The 13,676-nt window shown below is 42.4% G+C and overlaps 1 protein-coding gene across 2 annotated transcripts in view; it reads right to left on the bottom strand.

Moving 5' to 3' along the window:
• SEC24B (SEC24 homolog B, COPII component) overlaps positions 1–13,676 on the bottom strand; it is a 63,984-nt gene that overhangs the window by 33,808 nt on the left and 16,500 nt on the right. The window contains exons 4-10 of one of the 2 annotated variants that reach the window (XM_083177906.1): positions 11,094–11,198; positions 4,497–4,580; positions 4,168–4,349; positions 1,954–2,138; positions 1,116–1,218; positions 840–966; positions 396–505 (exon numbers count right to left, since the gene is read on the bottom strand). In XM_083177906.1, coding sequence (XP_083034032.1) covers positions 396–505; positions 840–966; positions 1,116–1,218; positions 1,954–2,138; positions 4,168–4,349; positions 4,497–4,580; positions 11,094–11,198 — 896 coding nt within the window. The remainder of the gene's footprint in view (positions 1–395; positions 506–839; positions 967–1,115; positions 1,219–1,953; positions 2,139–4,167; positions 4,350–4,496; positions 4,581–11,093; positions 11,199–13,676) is intronic. The other variant, XM_083177914.1, reaches the window with a different exon arrangement.

Genomic DNA, 13,676 nt, shown 5'->3' with positions numbered 1-13,676 from the left:
ATTAAGTGAACTAAAAGTAGATCCCGGGAAAAAAAAAATATCTGTCCACCCCTGCTGTATATGAAGCAAAACAGAATGTGTTTCGTAATTAAAAAAAAAAAAAAAAAGCTGCTACATTGTAAAGCTATGTGTACAGATTCAGAGACTCCGTCAAACATCCTGAAGAATTACATTTTCCCCAAAGATGACATATTGTTGGGATGGGTAGAGACAACAACATATTAGCAGTTTTTGGATAAAATGTTACAGTAGCCATATCAGTCAGTAACTAGTCGTTTTTAGTTTTTTTTTTACAATTATGTCATACCGGGATACTATTATAATAAACAGTATGTAAGCACAAATGTGAGGAAAAGCAAAAACACACAAAGGCCAAAAAAAGATTCATGTTTTACCATGTAGTCCGATGACGCAATGAACTCTACTGACGAATTCTGGACCTCTGGTCGTTTATGTGGCTCCCCATAGGATCGTGTCACTGGGTTGTACATAAATTCTTCTGGGACTTATAATGAAACCAACATTATCACATGTAATAAGCAGAATTAAAAAAAAAATTGGGTTACTACAACATATTGAAATAAGAGAAAATTAGCCATGCATATTGTTATTCTGAACACATACTGGGACAAAAGTGTACTCTGAAAGCATCAATTTTAGGTAATAGTTTGGTCCGTAGACTATTACACAAATAATATACATAAGACCTACGGATGATTCATATTTAAGATATTTTATTATTATTTGCCATTGTAAATGGACTTCTGTGTACAACAATTGTGAATTCTTGGCTTCAAAAAGTGCCATTGCAGAGTAAAAGCAAACAGACTGATACATACCATCATTTACTCTGTAACAAAGATTACACTTCCATCTTCTTTGGTCAATAAATGATACAAAGGGATTAATATATGTCCTGCACGACCTGCATCTTACAATAGTGCTTGGAGAAAGAGTGGGGATGCGCTACAGGGAAACAGGAAAACATGTTCATCATAAAAGTTTTTAACATGTTGTTGTTTTGAGTTTTTTGTTTTGTTTTTTTTCTGCATAATTTATACATGGACATAAAATGTACGTTACTATATAGCAAATGGTGAGTAACACATCCTTACCGGTTTGCTTTTAAAAGGATGAAGTAATAGTCCTAAAGGGAGTTTTGCTTTATTCAAAAGAGCTTGAGTCTGTGGAATATTTGCAAGTGTGCATCTAAAGAATCTGCAGAATGGAAACACAGCTAAATCATCATTAAGCAGGACAAGATGAGATGTAACAATTAAAAACAATCCAGAACACTCAACGTCTTCCATGGTATTAAAGTATACTTGTCACCCACAGACCATAAATAACTGGGATGTGATCATTAGGTCAATAATGTCGATAGTCATAAGGTCAAGAGTCAAAAGGCCAACACATGAGAGAGATCGAGCAGCATTAGGTCGTCATGGTCAAATGGGCGACAAGCAAAAAGGTTGACATGAGTTTTTCATAATTTAAAAAAAAAAAATTTGCAGTGTACCAAGCGCAGCGAGGCACCATGCCCGAAGCATGGCGAGTGCACCAATACATTATCCATGTTGACCTAGGTCAACATAAACACCCCAAAAAAAGTGAAAACCTCATGTTGACCTTTTTATCATGTCAAACCTAATACATGTCAGCATTTTTGATGTGTCGACTTTGTCACTGCCGACCAATAGTGGTCGAGGTTTTGACTGTCAACTTAGACACGGTCGACCCAGCAACTCCTACCTGAAATAACTGATGACACAATGTATTGCAATTTGTTTGTAACCCACATGTTATTGCAGTTATAAATGCTAATTGCATCTGCAGATTGATTGTGTTCCTATTACACAGGTCACCTGGGACAGAGCTTGGGGACCTCACACCAAACCATGTAAAGATCTACATGACCAAACACAATGTTTCTCTGCAGGAAAGGATACCTACTCTGGGTTACAGTTTAGCCTTTTAAGGTCTGGATTTAGGTTTGGAGCTGGTGCTGGCAAGGAGGCGGCAGGAAGAATGTTGCGTTCCTGAATAAGGTTAACAGGGCGCAGGCCTTCTGGCTGCTGAGCTTGTTGTAGACTTAATCCTGATAGAGAAGCAGGTAATTGATTCATTCCACTGTAGTGCTAAATCACAAGGGAAAAATTAGAAGAAAAACAAAACGTTCAGATGCTTAAATAGAATCTCTCTCTATATAGGATGTGATTCTAAACTAGCTTAGACTGTTATTAATGTGGAGAATAGATTTAAGATTAAATCCAAGTTTGTACCAACAATATAAAACAGAGATAATGCACAATATTCTACAATGCAACAGAAAAGGTAAGTAAACTCAACTATTACTTGCCATTAGAAAAAACAAAGTATCATTAAATTATTACTAAATTACCTACATTTCATACTAAGGTACAGGTATGTATTCAACTAGTATCGGAATCATTCCGACATTCATTTGTCAGAATAGATCCGACACTCCCAATTCAAAAAAGCTGCCAAATCTGAATGTCGGATTTGGCCGCTGATTGCTAGGACCAGGTGAGCGATGGCAAGAGGCGGTGAGAGCCGGGACAGTGCCGAGTGAGCTGCTCTCACCCAGCCCGATGGCGGGATGGGTGAGCGCAGCGGGAGGGCGGCGGACGGGAGAATGGCACCAGATGAGCTGCTGCAGCTCACACAGCATCTACCTCCCTTCCTCAATCCAACATTTTTTCTTGTCAAAAGCAGGTGGATCCCTTGTTATTCCATCTGGTTTCCAAAAAGCAGCCAGCATTGTATAGGTAGGAATCCCTTCCGACCTAAATCAATCGGAGACTGCTGTCTTTCCGACAAGACTGCAGTTTTGACTGTAATTGAATATACCCCTAAATCTTACATATAAATGCATGTCAAATCCACTAGAAACTGTTTACATTTTAAAAAATAGTAAAGAAGAAGAAAAAAGATGACTCTCTTTGTTGGGGCACAACTTGAATTTAAAATATATAAATTTTAATAGATATGTGTTAAAATATGGAACTCACTACAGACCCTCCAAAACCAATATAATTATTTACAAAGTCTTAAGAGAGAGAGGAAGGAAAATAGTTAACGTGAATTGTCCTATACCGCTGGCACATTGATAAGGAGGAGCTCACAGGATACTTTTCAAAGGCCATTATATTTTAAAAGACAGAAAGTAATGTCCTTCTCTTAAAACTGAATACACAATTGAGCAGACTTGCCCACCGACCCATCGATAAGGTTAGCTGCCATGAAAATATATTGCCTGCTGCTATCATGGCAGAAAACAATGAAGGATATGAAAACATTAGTTGTGTGTGTGGCTTACAAGCCTGCTCTATATAGATGTCCCACTCTGTATCTGGGTGGTGAGCATATAGGATTAAATGTTTTGATCAAAATATGACCAAATCCCCTCTGTTTCATTTGCTATATACACAGATAGCTGCAGTATATTATTGTTATTGTCAATCAATATTGGCGTGCAGCTGGTACCATGTACAATACAAGCACGAGGCAGATTTATTTTCCGATTAGGTCATCTATACACATTGGGCTGCTTGATATGTCAGTGTGCACATCACAGCTGGACAGGCATTTGAACATTCCTGCCTAGTAGTGATGTCAGTCCCTGCAGCCAGTGTACGGGCTGTTGGCGGGTTGCCCTTACACGCTGCCAGATACGCAGATATATCGGCATCTGCTGTGCGACAGGGCTGATATGTGTGAACAGTGCAGTTTAGACATATCGGGTGTACACACAAGCTGATCAGCAAAGGATATATTGTTCAGCGAGTACTCCGCTTAAGCAGTTATACACAGTACTGTATTATTTGCATAAGCCATAACAAAACCATATTCCTTTAGTTATTCCTGTATTATTTCAGAAATCATATTCCAGTTACTCATGTCACCCAAAATTCATTAGCCAATCCAGTATTTACTGGATTGTGGAGGTGAAATAAAAAAAACTACTACAAGACCTGTAAAAGCCGCCCCCCCCCCCCCCCCCCCCCCCCCCCCCTTACAAGGCTGTCGTTTCATATAAGATTACTTCAAGGACAAGTGAAAACTATAGAAGATCAATGCGCAATTGTTAAAGAAAAGCACAAAAGATCACACAGTACATATGACATTAAGAGGTAAGGCTCTTACAGGAGCATACTGTGAGTAATCCGATTGGTGCACAGGGGTACTTGGATGGGAGCCATGTGGAGATGCGGCATTTTGATATCCTGGCTGAAGAGCGGGGTATCCATGTCCAAATGGTTTTGATTGCTTTGATGCTTGTGGGACAGCATTAATGGGAGTCTGGTTACTTGTTACTGCAGGTGTCTCTATAAATGCAAATAGAAGAACACAGTTTCTAATTATGAAGACGAACAAAGATGTAAGAAAAATAATGAATAGGATCCAAAATGATAGTTGCACGTAATTGTGTTTCATAAACTTGAAAATAAAAACAAAACCACAGATACATTCACCTGTGTATCCTCCTCCTTCTAGAACATCATAATTCTTAGGCTCGGATGATGCGCTGCTGGTGGTGGAGGAGCTCTCATCAATACCTAAACACAATTGCATAGAATTATACATTGCAGTAGAGAATTGCATAGACTTTTCATACAGTTTTAGCATCCAATGCTGTATAAAGAGTGGACGTTGGCACACTCAGTTCTGCAAAGTACACTACAAATTGCTGAAATCTTTTGCACAGCTTCTGATTATAAATGGCAGTATGCTTCAAAACTTTACTAGCCTGTTATATCAAAATAGTTGCACATAACAACTAATTGATTAATGACAAAAAAAACAAAGAAGAACAGTTTCTTTCTATAGGTCACAGGATATGAGAGTTTTAGAACAGCAGAATTTCTGACTAGAGATCCAAGGCATTAAACCCCCCTGGTAACAGAGCTCTGCCTGAGAACATATTCCCTTTCAAGGTAATGTCTTGCTGCATGAACAGCAAATTATGAAGAAAACAAGCAGCTCTCTGGTTCTGAAAATATAGTCCCTCTCATTAACACATGTCTGATCCACACAAGGACAACAAAGCACAATCATTTGACTGTTTCTAAATAGTTTTGACTTGTGTTTTTCCACATACTGTAGACTACCCAATGTCAATGCTTTCATACAGTAGATATCTCCACATATCTGCATAAAACATTCAGCAACATCCAAAAATGACACTGAAATATAAAGAATAGGTCCACCTTATGTGTACAGTCATTGTCCTCCCATAGAACCCACTTTTTCTGCACTATAAACTTTCATTTAATCCCAATGTGCAGAGCTGTTTACAGAGGTGTACAGTGATCATACTGCTTAGTGTTATGCATTTACTAAGTTCTGGAGCATTCTAATGTACACATGTCGGGAGTGAAATGGCAAAATGAGGGGGATTAGCATGCAAGTCCTACTTCCACTGAGGTACTCCCATTAGAGGAAGGGGATACGGTCACTAGGTCGACATACATTGGAGTGACCACTGAAGGTCGTCAGGGCATCGACACCTGAAATAGGTCAACATGGCTAAGGTAGACAATGGGAAGGTTGTCGAAATGAGTTTCTCACGTTTCGTTAACCATACACTATGGCATGGTGGATGGCAGCGCAAAATGCGAGGGGACGCGTTACACTCAGACGGTGTCCAGGTCGACAAAAACCCCCCCCAGTGAAATCTTGTTGACCTTTTGACTGTCTACCTTCCCACTGTTGATCTATTTCAGGTGTTGACCTAAGCCATGTTGGTCTTCAGTGATCAACCCCATGTGTGTCGGCCTTCATTGAGTTGACCCTATGACCCATACCCTAGAGGAAGGAGGTCATAGGCAGGGGAACACTATTTGTAAAAAAAAAAAAAATATGAAAGATACATTTTAAAATAATCAAAAGAAATCACAACCTATACAAACAATGATAGATGCATGCAATACAGAAGATGGGGACAATTAAAAAAACATGATTTGATCTGCCAGCGGTAAAAAAAGAATCAGTTATTAAAATCATTACAATAATTTAGATAAAAAGTAGTTGAAATTCATTCATATAGAAAAAGTCATAATGACAATTTTCATAATCCACTACCTGAAGCTTCTACAAAAAGTCACCTGTGCATTGCAGGATCGATTCAGTACTCTAAACCTCGGTACAAACACTACCAAGATCATTCATAGATGATCATTAGATGAATAGATCATGCATACACCCTTAACAATATTGTTCATGAGCGTCATTCTGTCCCCGCTCCATACATGCAATCATTGACAATATAGTAAAAATGGAGCTGCGTGTACAGATGATATCATTAAAGACCCGTGGGAGTGTACATCCTTAACGCGCACACACTGAACAATATTATAAGCAATATTACTCAGAAGGGCCGAAGTGAGCATTATTGGTTCTAATATGGCTTAGTGTGTACCCAAGCTCAGGGGGTATATTTACTAAAAGTCTATTTGCATAGATTTCAGATAAACGAAAAATGAAATCTCAATCATTATTGGGCTTCCAACAGTTTTTTTTTTTTTTTTTTTTTTATGTCCATAAATGTGTGTCTATCCCTGGAAGACCAACATCAATTTAGATTGATATGGAACAGCCACACTTTCCACATTTAAAATTGTATAATTAGCTGTGAGAGCTAAAAAGGACTGTTTATTCAATACTCCAATTTATGGACATACTAACAGTTATATATAAGGAGAACTAACGTGCTGTCTGCCTTACTAACTAAAAGCAGTAATCATTGGAAAGTGTATATGTTTAGTTTCCTTTAAATATATACATTTTATGTATGATAACCACCGGCAGGTGAAACTTCTGAATTTTAAATATTGTATTCAAGTTTTTCTTTTTTATTTGATATAAAAAATTTAAATTCCCCTAACCCGTTGCTCTCTCCATCACATTACCCTCTCTCCCTGTCACCTCAGCCCCTCTCCCCCTATTGTTTCATCACCTCTAGCCTCAACCCATGATGACCTCACTCCCTCTCTCCCCACACCCGGTTTCTTTCCTCCTTTTCCATTTTCCCCTTTTTCTGTCTCCTTTATTCTCTCTCCACTCCCCCCCCCCCACCTCTCTATATCAGTCCCTAGTTTCTCTTCTCCCCATGCTTCCGTCAATTTCTTTCCATCTCTCTCTCTGAGTCTTTTGCTTGCTCTCCTTCAACCACCCCTCTCTCTCTCTCTACCTGGGGCTGTCCATCTAGCTCTCTCCCTGACTATCTCTCCGTCTCTAGCCCTTCTCTTCCTGACACACATTCTATCTTTTCCCTGACACCATCTCTATCTTAGACACTCACTCTCTCTGTCCCTTTCTTCTTGGAATTCTCTCTAAGGGCTGTTTCACACAGTACGGGTCCTGCCGCACGGTGAAATCCCGTACGGTCAGGGAGCCGCGCCGCACTCAGAATTTTATAATGGCAGGGATGGCCACAGCCCGGCAGCCGTCCCTTCCAGTGGGGGGATCCGGCTGCAGCCGTGCGGCCGGGCCGTGGCCGTCCCGTGTGAATGGACACAATAGTGTCCATTCACAACTGCTGAGTGCGGCACGGCTCCCTGGCCGTACGGGATTTCACCGTGCGGCAGGAACCGTACTGTGTGAAACAGCCCTTACTCCTGATCTTACCCCTACCTCTCTTGCTCACCCTCTCTTGCGCACTGCTTCTTTTTCCATGAAGCTCACTATCTCTGACCACCCCTCTCGCTCTATCTGAGGTTGTCTCTCTAGCTCTCTCCGACACCTCTCTCCCTGACACACACTGGACAGTATTCAATGCTCCCGAATCACCGGGGTTTTTTTTCGGCGAATCGGGCTGAAAATCTGATTCTCCCTATTTAATGTTCACTGTTCGCTGAAAACGGACAGTTCTCCATTTCATGCTCGCTGCAATTCACTGGTAGATTTCAAAGGGGTTTTCAATGGGATTCGCAGAGAGTGTATTCAATGCTAGGATGGAGAACTACTTTCACCATGATTCACCGTTTTGCATTCGACATCTTTTTAAAGGTGAACTACAATGTGTTCTTTTAAATAAAGGGGTTTTTTTTTGGTCTCAAAAAAATCATTAATTTTGTTATGTGAAGGGGCATGCTATTTTTAGTCATGTGCTTACAGCACATGAATATATATTTAATTATTATTATTTTTTTTTTTACACATTCGCCAGCAGGGGTGGGGAGCCGCTCATTAAATATTCACTGCACGCTGGTCCCGCTCATTACATATGCACGAGCGGGACCAGTGCAGCAGCTCCCTACCCGCGTCCCCTGCCAGCTCTCCCGGGGGAAGCTTCTGCTGCCCATGTCCCCGGGAGCCCTCTTTCTCCCCCACATTCTGGGGCAGGCAGGGAGGCTTCCATCTCCCTGCCTGCAACCATCCCCCTGCAGTTAAAAATCGCCATCAGGGGCAGCGAGCCCCTGAGGCATTGAATAAGGTGAGATGTAGGGCTGGCACAGGCACCCAGCCCACCCACCCTTCACGCTGCTGTTCCAGTCATCAACCTACCACCACCTGAGAGCTAAAACAGGACAACCAGTCCACAACTGGCTACATTCCGCACACCGGAGTATGGTACCAACTATTTGAAGGCAAGCCACCTTTCTAATTACCCACGGGTCACCCAGTGGACCACCTACAAACTTCAGATATTCCAACCGGGAGGAACGCCACCCCCATTACCAGTTTGGAGAAGGTACTGTAAGGGATACCACATTGGTCAGATCTGGAGGATTATTCCATCATCCCGGTCTCAAATTAAACTGTGGACTCCCAAAGGTGATGTTACATTAACTGGATGCAGCCCCTTACCCACCTGATATTTCCCAATTTTTTATTATTTTATTTGTGCCAATTTTAGTGTGTTACATGTACTAATTAAAGTGCTTTTATTACTTAACCTTGCTCTGCCATCAATTCAGCGCAATCTATACTCTTTACATTTTTGAGAGGTAGGGCTGGCAGCGAATGCTCCATCCCTTCGGAACCCTGTGAATGTGCAGCGAATCCTAAACAGGATTCACTGCACATAACGATAATGCGCATTGAATACCTGCCACGGTCTCTCACTTTCCCCTGACATCCCCTCTCTCTCAGACACTCTCACTCGCTCCTGTCTAGGGAAGCCAATCCCGGGGCATTTTTTCAATCCCGGGATTCGGGATTAAAAAATGCTCAATCCCCGAATTGGCTTTCCTAATAAAAAGACTGCCCCACAATTACTGCCACAGTAATTACAATGTAATTTCTTACATTTGATGGTTGCCTGGTGGGGGACTGGTCGTCCATGCCGCTGGCATGCTGGCTGGGTGAGCGGGTGGGCGCGCAGGCTGGCTGGGTGGACGCTTGTGCTGGGCGGGTGGGCACGCTTGCTGGGCGGGTGGGCGGTGCGGCATTACAATGCCGGGCGCGACCTCTGCCTGCGCAGCGTGACCTCATCTCACGCTGAGAGGTCACGCTGCACACAGTGCTGCCGGGAGAAGTCGGGCAGCGTCTAAGCGATGCTCAGACGCTGCCCGGCATTAGACTGCGCGCATGCGCAGTCTAATCCCGAAATCCCGCCGTTTTGGGGGCCAAATCCCGGGATCCCGCCGATCCCGGGATTGGCCACCCTACTCCTGTCTCTCTCTCTCCTTGGAATTCTCTTACTCCTGCCTCTTGCTCCTCCTCCTTTCTCTGACACCCTCTCTCTTGCACCTCTGTTTCGCTCACTGCTTCTTTTTCCATGAAGCACTATCTCTGACCACCCCTCTCTCCCTATTTCTCGCTCCTCTCTCGTTTACGCTCTCCTTACCAGACACCCTTGCAATGTTTTATCCTGATTTGCCATAGAACATAAAATTGCAGATATGTCTAGGCTTAGAGAAAGTACACATTTAACATAAATGTCTACTTCAAAATTACTGCTGACAGAATATTAAAAATATCTTGAGTGGCTACTTTTTACTTCACTTTTTTGGGGAGGGCGTTAAAGACAATTATAGCCACCGATTAGGCTGATCACAACTGGCATATTTCCCTGCAGCATTGCATGTGATCATGCAGCAGAAGACACAGCTTAGTGGCGTTGGGCAAAAACAGGTACACTCAATTCCTCGTACCCTCAACCCCTTTGAACGCCTCTCTGTCCAAGGGAATGATTTTCTATATTTATGGTATCCTTACTAATGTTGCGCTTCCCCATCACAGCCCTCATAAATCATCTACGGAGGTGGACCATAACATCCCCCACCCTCAAGCGAGGAAGCTGAGAATGACATGCTAATGGCTATTGCCAAATACTCAATTTTCACGCTACTTAAGTTCATTGCGTACAAATTGTATTATCGCTGGTGTTGTACCCCGGTAAAGCTGTCACAAATGTTTCCTTCAACCTCACCTTTCTGCTGGAGAAACTGTGGCTTCCAAGGTACTTCCAGCATACTGCTGCGATGGAAAATATTACTTACCATCTTCACGATCAGGGCCATAAGTTTGCCTATGTGCAAGCTCTTTGTCTATCCCACATAGGCATCCCTCACCCATGACTCCTATAACTACATCACCCCTTTGAACCCATGTGTGGCGGGGAGGCCCCTTATTTTCCCTGCTTAACCCTTTCTTCTTGTTCATAACATGGGGTGTGGTATGGGATCCAGACAGTCATTATCCCGACTGCCCTGAGTCAGATAGCATGGCGAGCGCAAAAAAGCCCCTTGCGGGCTCGCTGCACTCGCCACGCTGCGGACACGGTGGCTCACTACGCTCGCCACCTATTCTATTCTCCCTCTATGGGGGTCGCAGACCCCCACGAGGGAAAACAGCTGGGTGGCCACCAGGCACCTGGTTGTCGGCATTTTGACAGTCGGGATCCCGACGTCGGATAAACGACTGTCGGGAACCCGACTGTCGGGAACCCGTCCGGCACCCCATAACATGCACATGACAAACAATTGTTTTCCTAAATGAACATCTTCTTTTAATTTAGCAGTGGCATGGTATGTTGGACAAGGTAGCTCAAGCAAACAAATTATGTTAATGATTAGTGATGTACACAAGATCATGCTAGACACCGTAAAAAAGCTAAAGCAGACCTGCTTCCTCATCATCCTCCTCCTCATCCTCATCATCTGAGCTGGATGACAAGGGAGTTGGTGCAAAGTTAGCTTGATTATTGACATATTCAGCATACTGCATGCCTGTAAGGTACAGAAAGTATAAGAGAGGTCAAGTAGACAGGAAATCACAAGACACAATGACAGATTTATAGGACACCCCACAACATGCTATTTTTTAGTTCTACACTCAGGTAACACACAGGTCACACTACTATCATTATTTTCATGCATGTAATTTAAAGCAAACATTCAAAGACGTCCTGCCATTTCACAGTATTGTATTTGGCCTTTTATCTCTGTCCGGAGATTTCCATTGGGAAGAAACGTGTTTAAAAGTAATGACGCTATAAAAAACATGATGTCAGTGTTGAAGTTTCATCTATTATAACAGACTGCACAATGTAAAATGTGGCAAATACAGAATGCAAGAGAAAGCCTTATGAAAGCAAGTACAGTAGTACTTGACAGGTTGCTTGAACACATGTGGATGCCGCCTAGGAGTATTTATTTTTGACAGATACCGGTTACCTAGTACGGATAGTGTGCGGTTCTGGTTCCAGTTGATAGGTTGACAGGATAAAAAAAAGTTGACACAAGCAATAGGTCGACATATGAAAAGGTCAACAAGAATTTTTTCTCTGTTTTTTTTCCACTTTACTTGTTGATACTTTACGATCCACGTGGACTTGGGAATGGTGAAGTGTTACGAGTGAAGAGAGGTGCCATGCCCAAAGCATGGCGAGGGTACTTCTTACACTAATTGAGGGTCCATGATGACAAACAAAAATTGTGAACAATTACGCAAGTAGACCTTTTCATGTATGGACCATTTCCCTATAGTCTTTACTTTTTGTCCATGTCGACCTTTTTTTCCTATGTTGACTAATAGTAATAAACCTAATGACTGTCGATCTACCTACTGTCTATCTAATAACGCACACCAGTGATATTCTGTTTTATATATTACTTACTTTTAGTGGTGGCTGTGGATCTTCTATATCATAACTTTGAAATTCTATATTTGATTTTTGACTTAGGAGGTATTCAAACCCAGTGGAAATAGCGGCTATTAGTATTCAACCAGGGCCAAACACAGTCAAGACTCACCTACTACAGATTCGCCTCCAGAAGTGAATCTGTACCACAGGGTTGTCGTATCTGTGGCCATTTCCAACTATCAGCCATTTTCGCTGATGCAGGGATCGCCATTTCACCCAGGTAGAAATAGCAGCTGTTTCTGACATTGTTAGATCGAATATCATTCGACCTATTCAATGTTCATCATTTCTGCCAACTGAAGGAATATATTGAATACCCCCCCTTAACTGTAATTCTGGTCACTGAAGCTATGTCTCTACTGTTCCTTGATTACAAGATATTTGTATACTAGAATGTGCTGTTTTTCTGATTTATTTTGTTGCACTACTGTTTTCTATTGGCTTTAAGTTTGTTTATGTACTTGTTGTGAAAATCAAGTCTTATTTTTTCTCTTATGTATACCTTTCAGGTTTATGATTAACATTTGTACTGTATGCCTTCATTAGCTGCATCCATAAAGTAATGTCCAAAAAGAATTTTTTCTAAACTCCTTTTATACCCGTAATAGGGATGAGACAAAGGTGAATAATTAATAAAAGGAGTAGAAAAACGGGCGAAAGGGAATGTCGCCCCACTTTTAATATAACATGAGCAGTCTTCAATTTCAGTAAACATGAGCTAGCAGCTATGCTACTCAGAAACGCAGAGAATGTAGAAATGGCTGAATGTACCTCTCCACACAAACCTCCTCAACCTAAAGCTATTAACATGTGCTTGGGATTTCACAAAGGCCATTGAAAATCAGTCACAATTGTCACTGAGGTGCGGAGCTTGACAAAGCAGTTATAGCCCCCGCCCCCCCCCCCCCGATATCTGATCCGGGTTATACACTGCTCCGGGCCCTGCCACTGCCTTAGCTCGTAATGGGTGGCAACTCCCGAGTCCCCCCGAGCCTGCCGCTTTGCCGCTTACTTATACAACTAATGGCGGTGGGGACAGGGGAGCTCCGGCCAGCATATGATCGCCGGAGAGGTGAGGCTGAGCAATGGGAGGGGAGAGTAGGTGGGGGTGCCTGGCAGGTGATGCGCCAGCGGAGCCCCTGGACACCACTGGGGCACACCTTCTTCTTAGTGATATGCCCGGAAATTTTCCGGGACAGCCCGCTTTCGGGCATACCACTCAAGTGGTTAAAGCAGTGGTTCCAACCCCTGGTCCTCAATTACCCCCAACCTATCAGCTGGCAGGTGCACAGATGCACTCATTATTCAGACACATTTTTAAAAATCCACAAGTGGAGATAATTAGTTCACTTGCGATTCTGTGTGGAGACCTGAAAAATGTGCACTGTTGGGGGTACTTAAGGACCAGGGTTGGGAACCACTGCTTTAAAACTTGGTACATCATGGTATTATTCTTTTTTTAATCCATTAGGCCACCATTTCAAAAAATTGTTAATTTCACCAACTGTAAGCCATAAGGTATAGTATTCTACATTCATCATTGAAGGATGACGGAAAAGGA

Source organism: Crinia signifera, chromosome 1, assembly GCF_055691185.1.
Source record: "Crinia signifera chromosome 1, ASM5569118v1, whole genome shotgun sequence".
In the NCBI taxonomy this organism is placed as follows: Eukaryota; Metazoa; Chordata; class Amphibia; order Anura; family Myobatrachidae; genus Crinia; species Crinia signifera.
This window is presented reverse-complemented; position numbering and strand designations above follow the sequence as displayed.